The sequence below is a fragment of the Dromiciops gliroides genome, chromosome 2 (assembly GCF_019393635.1).
Source record: "Dromiciops gliroides isolate mDroGli1 chromosome 2, mDroGli1.pri, whole genome shotgun sequence".
Classification (NCBI taxonomy): domain Eukaryota; kingdom Metazoa; phylum Chordata; class Mammalia; order Microbiotheria; family Microbiotheriidae; genus Dromiciops; species Dromiciops gliroides.
The window spans coordinates 361572774-361586652 of record NC_057862.1 but is presented as its reverse complement, the minus strand read 5'-3'; the positions used below and the strand labels follow the sequence as shown (position 1 = coordinate 361586652).

The 13879-nt window shown below is 45.1% G+C and overlaps 1 protein-coding gene across 21 annotated transcripts in view; it reads right to left on the bottom strand.

Moving 5' to 3' along the window:
• The window catches only part of EPB41L1 (erythrocyte membrane protein band 4.1 like 1), a 110431-nt gene that overhangs the window by 48614 nt on the left and 47938 nt on the right, over positions 1–13879 (bottom strand). For 20 of the 21 annotated variants that reach the window (XM_043984415.1, XM_043984413.1, XM_043984418.1 and 17 more), the window contains exons 2-6: positions 13629–13837; positions 11431–11595; positions 10305–10409; positions 6182–6224; positions 567–642 (exon numbers count right to left, since the gene is read on the bottom strand). In XM_043984415.1, the coding sequence (XP_043840350.1) occupies positions 567–642; positions 6182–6224; positions 10305–10409; positions 11431–11595; positions 13629–13823 (584 nt within the window). In that variant the 5' untranslated portion in view covers positions 13824–13837. The remainder of the gene's footprint in view (positions 1–566; positions 643–6181; positions 6225–10304; positions 10410–11430; positions 11596–13628; positions 13838–13879) is intronic. The other variant, XM_043984424.1, reaches the window with a different exon arrangement.

Genomic DNA, 13879 nt, shown 5'->3' with positions numbered 1-13879 from the left:
GCAGATGGGACCGTGGCCAGATGATTTATCCCCCAGGAATCCCCTTACTCCAATTCTCCTGATGTCCCTCTGGTCCCTATTCTCCTCCCCATTTCCTGCCAAGGGAAATGAGTTGTTATCTAAAGACATACAATAGCACCAGGCTTGGGTTTGAGTTCTGAATCGGATACTTACTAGCTATGTGACCTTGGACAAGTCCCTTCCTCTCTCTGGCTGCTGTGTTACCTCCTCTATAATGTGGTGGTTAAACCAGACGTTCCCTAAGGTCCCTTCTATCTCTGACATTCTGAGACTCTGGGAGGTGTGCTGTATGATGAGAACCCCCCAAAAAACAGTCTGCCCTCTGTCAGCCTTGCTCCCATCTGGACAATCACTTTTCCCTGAACCCTTCTACCTCCACAAACAACTGATACAGCCCTATGTGAGCACACACACACTCATGGTCACAAGATCACTAGGCCACATGCATCCCCTCCCAGACCTACCCACCTTCCAGACCACAAGCACACAGATTTAAACAAAGATCTGCTCACATCCAGTTGTCCCTGGACCACTTGATTTCTCACCTTGTGATATCTTCTGTGAGCTGGGCTGGATCCGGAGGATAGAATTTGACTGTGAAGGCAAAGTTCCAAGGGCCACCTGCAGGGAGGAAATAAGCAGGAATGTCCCATCAACTGTGGCTGGCTCAGTCACACTTAAGTCAGCTCATGTGTGACACCCATTTTTAGTGTTTCAATATGCCCTCTGATATATCATGTCACAATAATCCAGCTAGGAAGGCAGAACAGGACTCTGTTACTCCCATTTTATAGATGTGAGAATTGAGCCCAACAGGTATTTGCTCACCATCACACAGGGAAAAGTTGGAGTGTATCAAGAGAAGGGAAACTAGGATGGGAAGGGTTCTTACAACCAAGCTGTGGAAGGACCAGCTGAAGGAACCAAGGATGTTCCTTCCTGAAAAAGAGAAGCCTGAAGTGAGGTGGAACAGCTGTAGTATATGATGGGCTATCACAGGGAAGAGTTATGAGTGTCCCCTGAGAGCAGTGTGAAGAAGAAACATGGAAGCAGATTTCAGTCCAATAGAAGGACAGTCATTCCAATGATCAGAGCATGATGAAACAGGCTGCTTCAGGAGGCAGTGAACTTCATGTCACTAGACATGTATGATCAGAACCTATCTGAGTACCTGTTAATATGGTACAGTGTTGGGGGCAGCTAGGTGGTACAGTGGATAAAGCACCAGCCCTGGATTCAGGAGGACCTGAGTTCAAATCTGGCCTCAGATACTTGACACTTACTGGCTGTGTGACCTTGAGCAAGTCACTTAACCCTCATTGCCCCGCAAAAACAGACAAATAAATAGATAGATATGGTATGGTATTATGCAAATAGTCCTAAACTTGGTATTAGGAGATCTGAGTTTGAACTCCAGCTCTGATCCCTACTTGCTATACAACACTGGGCAAATCAGTCACCCTCCTGAGCCTGTTTCCTCACCTGTAAAAATACTGCTTTGTGTTACATACCTCACTGGGTTATTTGTGGTGAAAATGCTTTGTCAACCTTAAAGTGCTATAGAAATGTGAATGGTTACTATACTGCAGAAGGGATGCTTGAGGGTGGAGTGGATAACTTTAAAGTTCCAATTCTAAGATTCTTTGAATCCTTCCTGCCTCCTCCAAGAAACCATCTCTGATTGCTACTTCTCACTTGAGTGACTCCTTCTCACAGCTGAGGTTTAAAAACTGATTCTCAGCTATTGTGTCTTGTACTCTAAGCCCAGCGTTTTTGAACTGCTGTGTGTTCTTAGATAGCATGGGAGCATCTCCAAAGTGGCTAGGAGCCCCAGGTGGGCCTATAGACAGGCCCTAATAAATCTCTTTGGACCATAAGAACCAAAAAGAACAATCCTTTCAAACTCTCCCAGCCCCCATCCATGAATGATAGCGAACATCTCCTGCCTGTCTCCCAGTTGTCATGGAAACAGGCTCAGCTACAGCTTCTCAGCCAAAGGAGTAGGGAGTTGGGGGGCTTGTCTCCCCATACACTAAGAAGCTGGAGGTGGGGAGAACAGAGGGCACAGGCACTTTGCCACCACGCCCACCCATCCCCTCTCACCCAGAAGGGCCTCCCTTGCCCCATCTGTCCAAAGAAAGCCTGGCCTAGTCCCCGCAACATGGCAACTCCCTCTGGGCTAAGGGGATATGGCTCCCAGTTCCTTCTGAGGCTACAGATTTATAGAATATTAGAGTCAGACAGGCCATTAGAGATCATCTAGTCTAATAATTACAGAGAAACCAGAGAAGGGAAATGGTTTGTCCAGGGTCACACAGATAAATAGTTGAGATGGGAATTGAATACATATCTTCTGACCCTAAATCTGGGGCTCTTTTTGCTATCGACCTCTAACCTATGCCATGTAGTGTAACAGCCCTAGACTGAGAACAAGAAGAGCTAGGTTTTAATCTCAACTGTCCCTGACTTCCCATTTGACGTTGGGCAAACGTCTTACCGGCTTTGGGCCTTCCTCTTCTATAAAATAAGAAGCTAGGCTAGAGGCCGACGGCTAAGCCCCTGACAGTCCTTGCTTTAAGGCTGACTTTGATTTCTCCCTGGTGAAACCAGTCTCTCCTGCCTCTACACATAATAAAGTGAATAACGAGAGCTCCCACTTTTATAGTGTCTTAAAATCTGCAAAGCACTTTCCACTAATCCAGTGAGGCAGGAAGCACGTATGGTTATCTCAGTTTCACAGATGAGGGAGCCAAGTCTCAGAGAAGGGAACAGATTTGCCCAGAGTCGTTCATATTTGGAGGAAGAGATGGAACTACTATTTTTTTTTTAATTTAATTTTTTTTTTGCTGGGCCATGGGGGTTAAGTGACTTGCCCAGGGTCACACAGCTAGTAAGTGTAAAATGTCTGAGGCCAGATTTGAACTCAGGTACTCCTGAATCCAGGGCCAGTGCTTTATCCACTGCACCACCTAGCTGCCCCCTGGAACTACTATTTGAACTCAGGACTGATTCTCAGTCACAGGTAGCCTCTGAATCTGTGTTAGACACAAAGCTCAAATAACTAGAACCCATTTACCAAGTGCCTTCAGTTAACCAGGAATGTTTCCCTGCATTCCTCAACGTGGGATTGGGGGCAGATGACAAGAAAACTGGTCCAGAGGAAGGAGTGAGCTTTGAAGGAAACTATGATTCATACAATCATAGAATACTGGAGCTAGGATCATTGCTCTAGAGGTAGAAGTGACCTCTGGGGTCATCTAGTTCAACCCTCTCATTTTATAGCTGAGGAAACTGAAATCAAAGGAGCTTAAGCCACTTGCCCCAGGTGACACTGGAAGTATAAGCTGCAGTCATAATTTGAACCCAAGTCCTGATTCAAAAACCAGTGCTCTTTCCAGTTGGTCAAATCCAACTGTGCCTTTTTGCAGAGAGTGAAAAGACTTGCCAGTTAGTGAGATGGTCAGGACTTGAGTATTCATCTCCTAGTTTTTCAGGACTTCCAGGGGAGTAGGAAGAGATAAATTAAGGGGAAGGGTCCTAGACTGTGGCAACCATTAGCCCCTTCTATACAGAATCAGACAAGGAGAGTTCCCATTCTGAATGATCCCAAAGCCTTGATAGATTCCAGAGAGACTGACCAATCTGGGCCCTTGTGGAAGCTCTGTTGACCCTGAGGGTCTGAGCAGCAGGAGAGACATTGGTAACACCTCTTGCTTCCTAGATACTCTGCTCCCTTGGATTCCACAACTCAACCCTCTCCAGTTTCTTTCTTTCTTTTTTTTTTTTTGGGTGAGGCAATTGGGGTTAAGTGACTTGCCCAGGGTCACACAGCTAGTAAGTGTTAAGTATCTGAGGTCAGATTTGAACTCAGGTACTCCTGACTCCAGGGCTGGTGCTCTATCCACTGTGCCACCTAGCTGCCCCTCCAGCTTCTTTTACTAACTATCTGGTTGCCCTCCATTTTCCATCCATCTCCCACTCTTACCTCCGAAGATTGAGTCCTGAGCTCTCTTCCCTTTTCTTTCTACACTCTCTCTTTCCCTTAGTGATCTCACTGACTCCCATAGAGTCGACTAACTACATGGATGACATCCAAATCTGTAACATAAAATTACAGATTCTTAGAGCAAGAAGGGACCTCAGAGGCCACAAATCTAGCCTTCATGTCTCTCCTCAACCATAGATTCATCCCCACCAACTTGATGGACAGATCCTCCTAGTTATCCCATTGGTATGTTAAGCTCGACATGTTTAAAACAGAATTTCTCATTTCCCCCCAAAACCTGCTCCTCTCCCAGATTTTCCTATTTCCATGAAGGGTTCCAAGGTCCTTAATCACACAGATATACAACCTTGGAGTCACCCTTCATACTTCCCTCTTCATAATCTTACCCAACCTTACTCAGATCCAATCAATCACCAAGTCTTATCAATTCTACCTTCATTCATTTCCACTCACACTACTACTCTCTTAAGCCCTCATTACCTCTCCTTGGTATTACAGTACCATCAGTACAAATGATGAACACACTATTCAGAATTAAAGTTATATAAAATATGGTAAATGGTTCCAGTCCAGTGCAAATTCTTATTGTTGTATATAATATAATAGTTTGTCATTAACCTCTGTTTCCAGTTGTAATCTACTCTCTACACAGCTGCCAAAGGCCAAGGTCTGACCATTTCATTCCCTTGCTCAAAAATCTTCAGTGGCTCTCTATTATCTCTAGGACAAAATGCAAACCAAACAGCCTGGCTTTTAAAGCTCTCTATGAGGGGGCGGCTAGGTGGCTCAGTGGATAAAGCACCAGCCTTGGATTCAGGAGCACCTGAGTTCAAATCCAGGCTCAGACACTTGACACTAGCTGTGTGACCTTGGGCAAGTCAATTAACCCTCATTGCCCCAGAAAAATTTTTTTTAAAAAAGCTCTCTATGATCTGGTTCCACCCAGTCTTCCACTGCCCATTACTCTCCTTCAGGCACTGCCAAACTGAATGACTAGTTGTGACCCAGACTCAACAACATTCTGTCGTATCCTACCTTTGGGCCTTTGCAGAAGATGTTCTACATGCACTCCCTTCCGCATGTCTGCTTTTCAAAATTGTTATTATTCTCCAAAGTTCAGTTTGGGTGCTACTTCTGTATAAAACCTTCTCTGATCCTCTCCAATGTTAATTCCTTTTTTCCCCCAATGTTAATTCTTAAGCCCTCCACCTCGAATTATCTTTCCCTTATTTATCTGGGGACATATCATAGCCCTCAAATGGAAGGTAGGCTCCTTTTTAGGACAGAGATTATTGTGTTTGCATCTTTATATCCCCAGCATCCAAGACAATCCTTTGTGCAAAATAAGCATTTGATAAATGTTTGCTGAATTCAATAAAATCCTGAGACGACATTTCTATTCTGGGCAGCTCTTATTTTCACAGTTTTTCTTTACATTGAGCCTAATCCCGTCTCTCTGCAACTTCTCTTAAAGGTCTAGCTCTGCCATTAAATGGGGCCATGTAACATTAGGTTCCTTTCCCTCTCTAGGGCTCAGTCCTCCTGACCCCAAACTTAGGACGTGCTCCTTTAGGAGGATGGTCCAATGACAAAGTGAGATAATGGAAGTGAAGTTCTTTTAAATACCTTTTGGCCCAAGTATCTGGCTGGCTAGGAGTAGCCAGGAGCTTATGGTTCATCTACTCAGTGGGCCAAGAATAAACCCTGCCCCATCTCTGAATCTCCCTACACATCTACCACTAGAATTTGGTGGGTGAGAGAGAGAGAGACAGGAAAACCTGAGTTCAGATCCTGAAGTTTCAGATAGTAAATTTACTGATTGTGTGATCGTAGGCAAGTCACTACTACTACTACTACTACCACCACCACCACCATCACCACCACTACTACTGCTACCACCACCACCACCACCACCACCACCACTAATAATAATAATGTCATTCTGAATCCTCACTTTCCTCATCTTTAAAATGGGACTATTGATTCCTGTTGCACCTACCTTAAAAGATGGTTGTGAGGATCAAATGAGAAAGGACATAGAAAGCTTTGCAAGTTTTAAATGGCTACATCACTGTCATTTGTCACTATCGTCATCATCACCAACAACAACAGTCCACTTGCCCCACCACAATCTTTGGTCTTTGTTCTACTCACTACGTATCTGCTTCTTGATTTCCTTGGAAGGGTCCAGCCAGTTCTAAAAAAGAAAAGAGAGATGCTCAGAGGGAATAATGGAGTTACAACTGGAATGGAAGGGAAGAAATGGGTCTAAGAAGGGGCCAGGACAAAGAGAAATAAACAGCAATAGCTTGAAAATCATAAAACTTGACCCACTGGTCCTACTGTGAGACCTTTTTCTTAAGGATGCTGTAAGTTCCTTTATCTGATCATAACTTCCTACCATTCATTCTTTCCCTCTGCCTTACTCTTCCTAGACCAGCTCACCCTCACAATGACCTCACTCCTTCGATCCCTCAGTACCTTTGCAGGCCAACAGCCCTGTTCTGACTTTCTCAATCTCAACCTTATAATTAACCAGTTCAATTCTACACTGTCCTTTGCTCTTGAATTCCTTGCCCAATTGTCTTGTCACCATCCACGTATTGGCAAAACCCAACCCTGGATTTCTCCCATCTTCCACTTCCTTCCTTCCTATTCCTATGTTCCTGAACAGAGCTAGAGGAAGTCATGACGATTACAGATTGAATTCACTAATAATTTATGTTAATATCAGCAGGGCCCTCACTAGCACAAGGCAATCCATTTACCACCCCCCAACTGATCCTCTTTCCCATCCCCATTAAGTTGTTTCAAACTATCTTGTCTTTCCTTGAGTCTCCCACTGTATCTCTTCCCTTCTCAACTGAGGATCTCACCTCATTCTCTAATGAAAAAAACAGAGACCATTTGCCATGTGTTTCCCTTTTCTCCCCTCTCTATTTCAAAACCCTCTGACATCATCCCTCATGCTATCCACCTTCATTCTAGTCTCTGATGAAAAGGTAGTCCTTCTTTTGGAGGCCAAACCTTCGACATGTACTATAAATCCTAACATCTCCCATTTTCTCTGGCTGGCTGCCCCACAATCACGTCATCTCTCTAATCTTCAATTTCTTACTATCTATTGATTCCTTCCTCGCTGTCTACAAACACACCCAACTCTTTTATTCTTTTAAAAAAAGTTATTCAACATTACCATCCCTTCAATCTGTCATCCTTTATTTTTCCTGCTTTTCTCAGCCAAATTCCTAGAACAGGCTCCCTAGACTCTTTACTCCCTGCCTCTGCTCCCTTTTTAGCTCTCAACTCAGCCCCTTGAAATCTGGCTTCTTACTTTATCAAAACTGAAATCGCTCTCCCTAAAGTTACCAATGAGCTCTTAATTGCCCAATTTAATAGCCTCTTTGTAGTCTCCATCCTTCTGGACTTCTCTGCTGCATTTGACACTGCTGACCACTACCTCTTCCTGGATACCCTCTTCATTCTGGTACTTTTGAGACAACTGCTCCTTCTCAGAATTCCCCCCATCTGGTGACCACTCCTTTTCAGTTTCCTTTGCTGGACCACCATCCATCCTATACCCTTATGATGTATATACCCCAAGGCCTTGTCTTTGGCTCTCTTTCATTCTTTTTCTATACCCACTCATAATGACCTCATCACTCTCATGGGTTTAATTATCATCACTACACCTATGACTTCCAAATCGTCATATCCACCCTCTCTATCCTTCCTAAACTCTAGTCCTGCATCACTGACTGCTTTTAACTGGGTAGCCCATACAAAGGAGAACTCACTAACTTTCCTCCCAACCCATACTTTCAAAAATCCTTATTTCCATAGAGCAGTTAGCACAGTGCAGAATAGGCACCTAACAAATGCTTATTGACTTGACTTTATTATAGAACACCACCATCCTTTCAGTCACCCAGGTCCTCAGTCTTGGAGTCATCTTTGACTCTTCACTGTTTCTCCAACACACCCAATTGATAGTCAAGTCTTGATGTCCAAATACGATCTCTCCCACCTAGCCCATTCTCTCTACTCATATAGCCACCACTCTAGTTCAGACCCTTATGACTTGTCATCCAGACTACTGCAATAGCTTCCTAATTGGTCTCCCAGCTCTCTCTCTCTCCCCTTTCCAACTCATCTTCTGTACAGCTGCCAAAGTGACTTTCCCTCAGTAAGGCTGTGACCATGTCATTCCCTGATTCCAATTCCAGTGGCTCCAGGACCAAATTTCACAACCTGATTCTCACCTCCCTCTCCAGTCTTATTGCACAGTACTCCCCTTAATACAAGATATGATCCAGCCAAACTGACCTTCATGGTATTTGCTCATTGGGACACTCCATTTTCCATCTACTTGTTTTTGGACTGGATGGCATCCATACTCAAAATGCACTCCCCACTCACGGCTGCCTCTTAAGATTCCTAGTTTGTTTCCTTAGAAACTCAGTTTAAGTGGCATTTCTGCACAAAGCCTTTCCTGATCCCCCTCTCAGTTACTAGCACCTTTCTCTCTCCCCCAAATTACTTGTATTCATTTTGTGCATACCTACACAAGCACATGTTGTCTCCATGTAGAAAATATAAGCTTCCTGTGGATAGAGATTGTCTCATTTTTTTCTTCTTTTTATTTCTAGCACTAAGTGCACTACCTGGCACAAAGCGGGTACTTTAAAATGCTTCTTGACTGACTAGCACGGTGCCTGGCAGGCAGTGGGCATTTAATAAATTCTTGTTGATTGATAGATTAAAAAAAAAAAAGGTGACTCTTTGGTCATATATGTCAGTCATTCCCAATGGCTTTGTCTATAATTGTGAGGGGGAAAAAAAAAGTCAGCAGTCTATATGTCCAGTGACTGGGGAATGGCTAAACAAATTGTGGTGCATCAATGTAATGTAAAATTATTATATTACATTAAAAAGTAATAGATATAAAGAATATAGGGGCAGCTAGGTGGCACAGTGGATAGAGCACCAGCCCTGGATTCAGGAGGACCTGAGTTCAAATCCAGCCTCAGACACTTGACATTTACCAGCTGTGTGACCCTGGGCAAGTCACTTAACCCCAAATGCCTCACACACACACAAAAAAAGAATATGAAGAGACATGGAAAGACCGCTAATGTAAGATGAAGAAAGAAAAACTAGAATATACAGAATGAGCATAGAAAAAATACCTCTGGCCTTTGCTCAGGTTGTTTCCTATAGACTCCATTACTGGCTGAGTTCTACCAACTCTTTATAGTCCAACTCAAATCAATCAATAAACATTTATTAAGTGCTTACTATGTGTCAGGCACTACCCAAGCGCTTAGAAGACAAAGGCAAAAATGAAATGATCTTTGCCCCTTTGGAGGGGATATTTTATACTGGGGGACAACAAGATTACTTAAGTTTACATAAGATATATACAAAATGAATACAATGGGGGAATTAGGAGAGGCCTCCAGTGGGAAGTGGCACTTGGGAACAAGGGATTACAAATGGTTGAGTGGGGGAGAAAGTGAATTCCAGGCAGAGATGAGACATGGAATGTTATACATGAGGTCTAGCATGGCTAGAATTGAGAGTCTGAGAAGGAGAATGTGTGATAAGCCTAGAAAAGTTTTATTATTAACTGAAGGAGGAGAGGAAGGCCTGGGACCATTAGGAATGTTGTATGCATGAGTCTCTATGCTCAGTCTGAAACTCTCCCTCTGCTCCTCCTCCCATACCCTACCTTTCAGCAGTGAACATTCCAATTCCTGAAAGCATCCCCTCATTTTCTAATCTCAGAAAACTCAGCTTGAGCTGCTTAGAGTTCTGCCCCTCCCTACTATCAAATGACCACCCCTTCTTTAGCCTTTTCTGAGCAACCCCCCCCCCCCAAGCTGAAAGTAATCTCCCCTCCTGTTTAGCTTGAGAGTTCCTTGGGCCTCCATTATCATACTCTATTGTGTATAATAGCTCTCTTTGTCTGTCTTATCTCCCTCTAGTTTGCCCCAGCTCTGTGAGGTCAGAGAATAGATCTGTTTCATCTATCCTCCCTTCCCAGTTCCCAACCATGACAAAACACAGGGTCCTGCATATAGTAGGCACTCCATACATGTTTGTTAAGTGAGTGAGTGAGTGAGTGAGTGAATGAATGAATGAATGAGGTATTTGGGGAATGGAAATAAAAGAGAAAGGAAGAGGAGCAGGGAGGTGCTTGCAGCCAGAAGAGGTAGAGGATGGGAACACCTCAAAGAATCAGGAACTCCCTAGGCCTGGTCCTTAACTCCAGTACCTTCTGGCTGTCTGGGTCACAAAAGGTCAGCCCAAAGTAGTCCTTCTCCAGGAGGTTGAGGTGTTCACAGACCATGTCGAAAAGGACCTGCCCTCGGCCATGTTTCTGTGGATAGAGACACAAACGGCATCAGGGAGTTGGCAAAGTGGGGCACCCTGGTGGTGGGTGGGGGGCAACTATTTCCAGAGTCCCCTGGGCATGGGCTGCTGCCAACCATCTCAAGCCATTGCCACAGGGGCGAGCAGTATGACACTGAATGCTCTGCCCACAGTATAAGAGAGAGTTGTCACCCCACCCCCATTTCAACCCCAAATCGTGAGTGACCCTAAGGATAGACAGTAGCACCAGAGAGGCCTCCTCCTTCCAGTAATCTTCACCCAGCCCTTGGTCCAGCACCCACATTCCCAGGAATGTTCCTAGCCCCCCCCCCCCAAAAAGCTCCTCTGGGGCACATCTGATTGGACAGCCTTACATAGCTCTAGAAGAGGCTCCACCCTCCTTTAGCACAGACAGGAAGAGGAAAATGGACTTGTTCTCTTTCTCTAGCTACCAGTTATGGAGTCAGGAAGACCAGAGTTCAAATCCAGCCTCAGATGCTCACTAGCAATGTGACCCTGGTCAAGTCACTTAACCTCCATCTGCCTCAGTTTCTTCAAACTATAAAATGGGGATTAATAATAACACCTACCAGGGGACAGCTAGGTGGCACAGTGGATAAAGCACTGGCCCTGGATTCAGGAGGACCGGAGTTCAAATCTGGACTCAGACACTTGACATTTACTAGCTGTGTGATCCTGGGCAAGTCACTTAACCCCCATTGCCCGGGAAAAAAAAAGTGAAAAAAATTAATAACACCTACTTCCCAAGGTTGTCATGGGGTTCAGCTATCAAGATGAACCTTGTAAAGCGCTTAGCACAGTGCCAGGCACATAGTAGGGGCTTAGTAAATGTTAATTCCCTTCCCTTTCCCTTCTCTGGATCCCAGTCTCCCCATGTGTACAATGAGGAGGTTGGAGGAGATGATCTCTGAGGTCCCTCCCACCTCTGATATTGAGTCACCAGAGCAACTGGGACTGATTTTTCCCTCCCATGGGTCCAGGCCCAACCCAATGTCTCCTGGCCCTACCTCCACCTCACACTCATATTCCGAGGCATCCAGCAGGGTCACATGGCAAATGGCACTTTTAAATTTCTTGGCGATCTTCTGGGGAGATTTCTGGGTCTTGCTAGGTGTTGTCCTGTCTGAGAGGCCATCGGTCTCGACATAGTCCTTTTCCTCCATGTCCAGGCCCTGCAGATCAGCAGCAACACAAAGGGCTTGTTATCCTAGCCTCCTGTCACCTTGCGGGGAAGGGGCTTTACCATCTCTCTGAGAGAAAGCAAGCTACTTGAGGGTGGGAATTGTCTCATTTTTGTCTTAGCACAGTAACAGTATGTGCTTAATCAATGTCCTTTTGATTAACTGATTGATGGGGAGATAAGCCATTTGGGAACCAGAGGTCCTACAGTCTGTTGCTGACTTGGCCGATGATCCACTAAGAGACCCTGAGCAAATCCATTACCCACTGGAACTTCCACTTCTATCTCTGTAAAATGGCGCTAAGAATCCCAGCTCCACCTCCTTCCCAGGACTGCTGACAAAGAAGCACTTGGCAACCACAGAGCACCAGAGAAACGGGAGCTGTAAGCTCTGGGAGGGCTGATCATCTCTGTCTCCGCTCAAACACAGAGCACTGTGGGTAATGAGTCAATGGGTTCAAGCATTCACATATCAGAAGGAAAAAGGCTAAAATGGTCACAGTTAGAGACTCAGAGGATCTTCAAGTAGGAAGAAGACATCCAGGTTGGTCCTGGGCAATAACCCTCTTTGACCCAGAGCAGCCACCCTCTCTCCCTCTCTTGTGGTTTTCAGTAACCTTCCAAAGCTCAAGTTCCCAACATTGCTTGAGGCAGCCTGCCCCACTGCTAGACACTTTTGAAATTTGTCAAGTTCTTCCTCATAAAGGGTGAAAAATGCGGGCCCAGAACTTCACTTTGAACGCTGCCCTCTGGAGCCAAACCAAACACCCCTTGATCCCTCTTCCCCATTCCTAGCTGCTCATGCTAAGAGACAGCCAGCATGCTCCCCATTCAGTCTCTTCTCTAGACTTGTCCTGCTTAGCCTCAGAAAGCAGGAGGAGGAACATTCCAAACCCTAGCTGTCTAATGATAGGGTTGGGTGATCTCAGGAGATAGTGAACTCCCCATCACAGAACTTCTTCCAGCCCAGGCCGCATGCCTACTCCTCAGGAATGCTGCTCTTAGAGATGCTTCCCCTCTGAGTTTATAGTCTTTACAAAGGAAAACATGTAATAAATGTATAAAATAAAACACCTGGTATTCCAAAGGAAACCAAGTATACTGAGACATAGTTATCAAACTAATTTTCTCAAAGCTTTTGGGCTTTTAGAACCCTCTCCTTAAATAAATGGGAGCATTTGAAGGGCAAAAATTCAGGCGTTGTCATTTCTCACCCTTGGTGAAATTAGGTTGGATAATATGTGGACCCGAAGAACTGAATGGGGCAGAATCTCTTTTGGGTGTGCAGACAGGTAGGGACAATGGCCTCGGAGAAAGGAAACGCAGGAAATTCTCTGTCTCCATGGCCTTTCTTCCTCTTAACCCTAGTTTCTTCTAGTTTTTCTGTAAGATGAGGGGGTTGGACCTCGTCCAAATTAGAGTTCTAAGGCTCCTTCGAGCTCTGGCATATGATTCTTTTAAAGAATTCTGAATGAGAAATCTACACCTGGGGGTTCTCGGACACTATCTGTGTGACTATCGGCAAGTCATTCAACCTCTCTGAACCTCAGTTTCCTCATTTGTAAAGAAGGATAATAATGTTTGTGGTACCTCCCTCACAAGGCTATGGTACGGTATAAATGCATTGTATGTAAAGTGCTCTAGGAAACTTTAAAGTCTTATATAAATCAGATATTAATATTGGTTCCAGTCTCATCAATGACTATGTGACCTTGGATTAAGTCCCTTTCACTCTCTGGGTCTCTATTTCCTTATTTGGAAAAATGAAGATCTCTAAGGTCCCTCCTGGCTCTGATCTTCTAGGAATTTAGTTGATTTTCATTGAATTAGACTGATTTGAACTGTTTCCAGTGGAAAGTTCATTAAGTCAGAGTGGACAGGCTTGAGAAGAACTGGCATCCCATTGGTATATAGAGCAGGGCAACTATATTCTCAGCATCCCCGCTGGCCACAGGGTTTGGAAGAAGGACCTGTGGCCAGCCCCAGGCACACAGCGAGGCCCCTTTGGGGACTCAGGACACTCACCTGCTCCGTGTGCCTGGGATCAGGCTGGGTGCCCTGCTTCTCGTTGGAGTTAGCCTCAGGATGGCCAGCAGGGCCCGTGAAGGCTGCGGGGGCAGGAGCCTGAGAGGCTGAGGCTTCAAGCTGCTGTGGGGCTTGGGGTGGAGGGTCTTCCTGTGCTTTCTTCACCTCAGCATCAGGGCCTGTCTCCATTGTCATGGTGACCAGCAAGCCTGGGCAGGCGGAAGCAAGGGCATGAGATGGAAGCGAGAGGC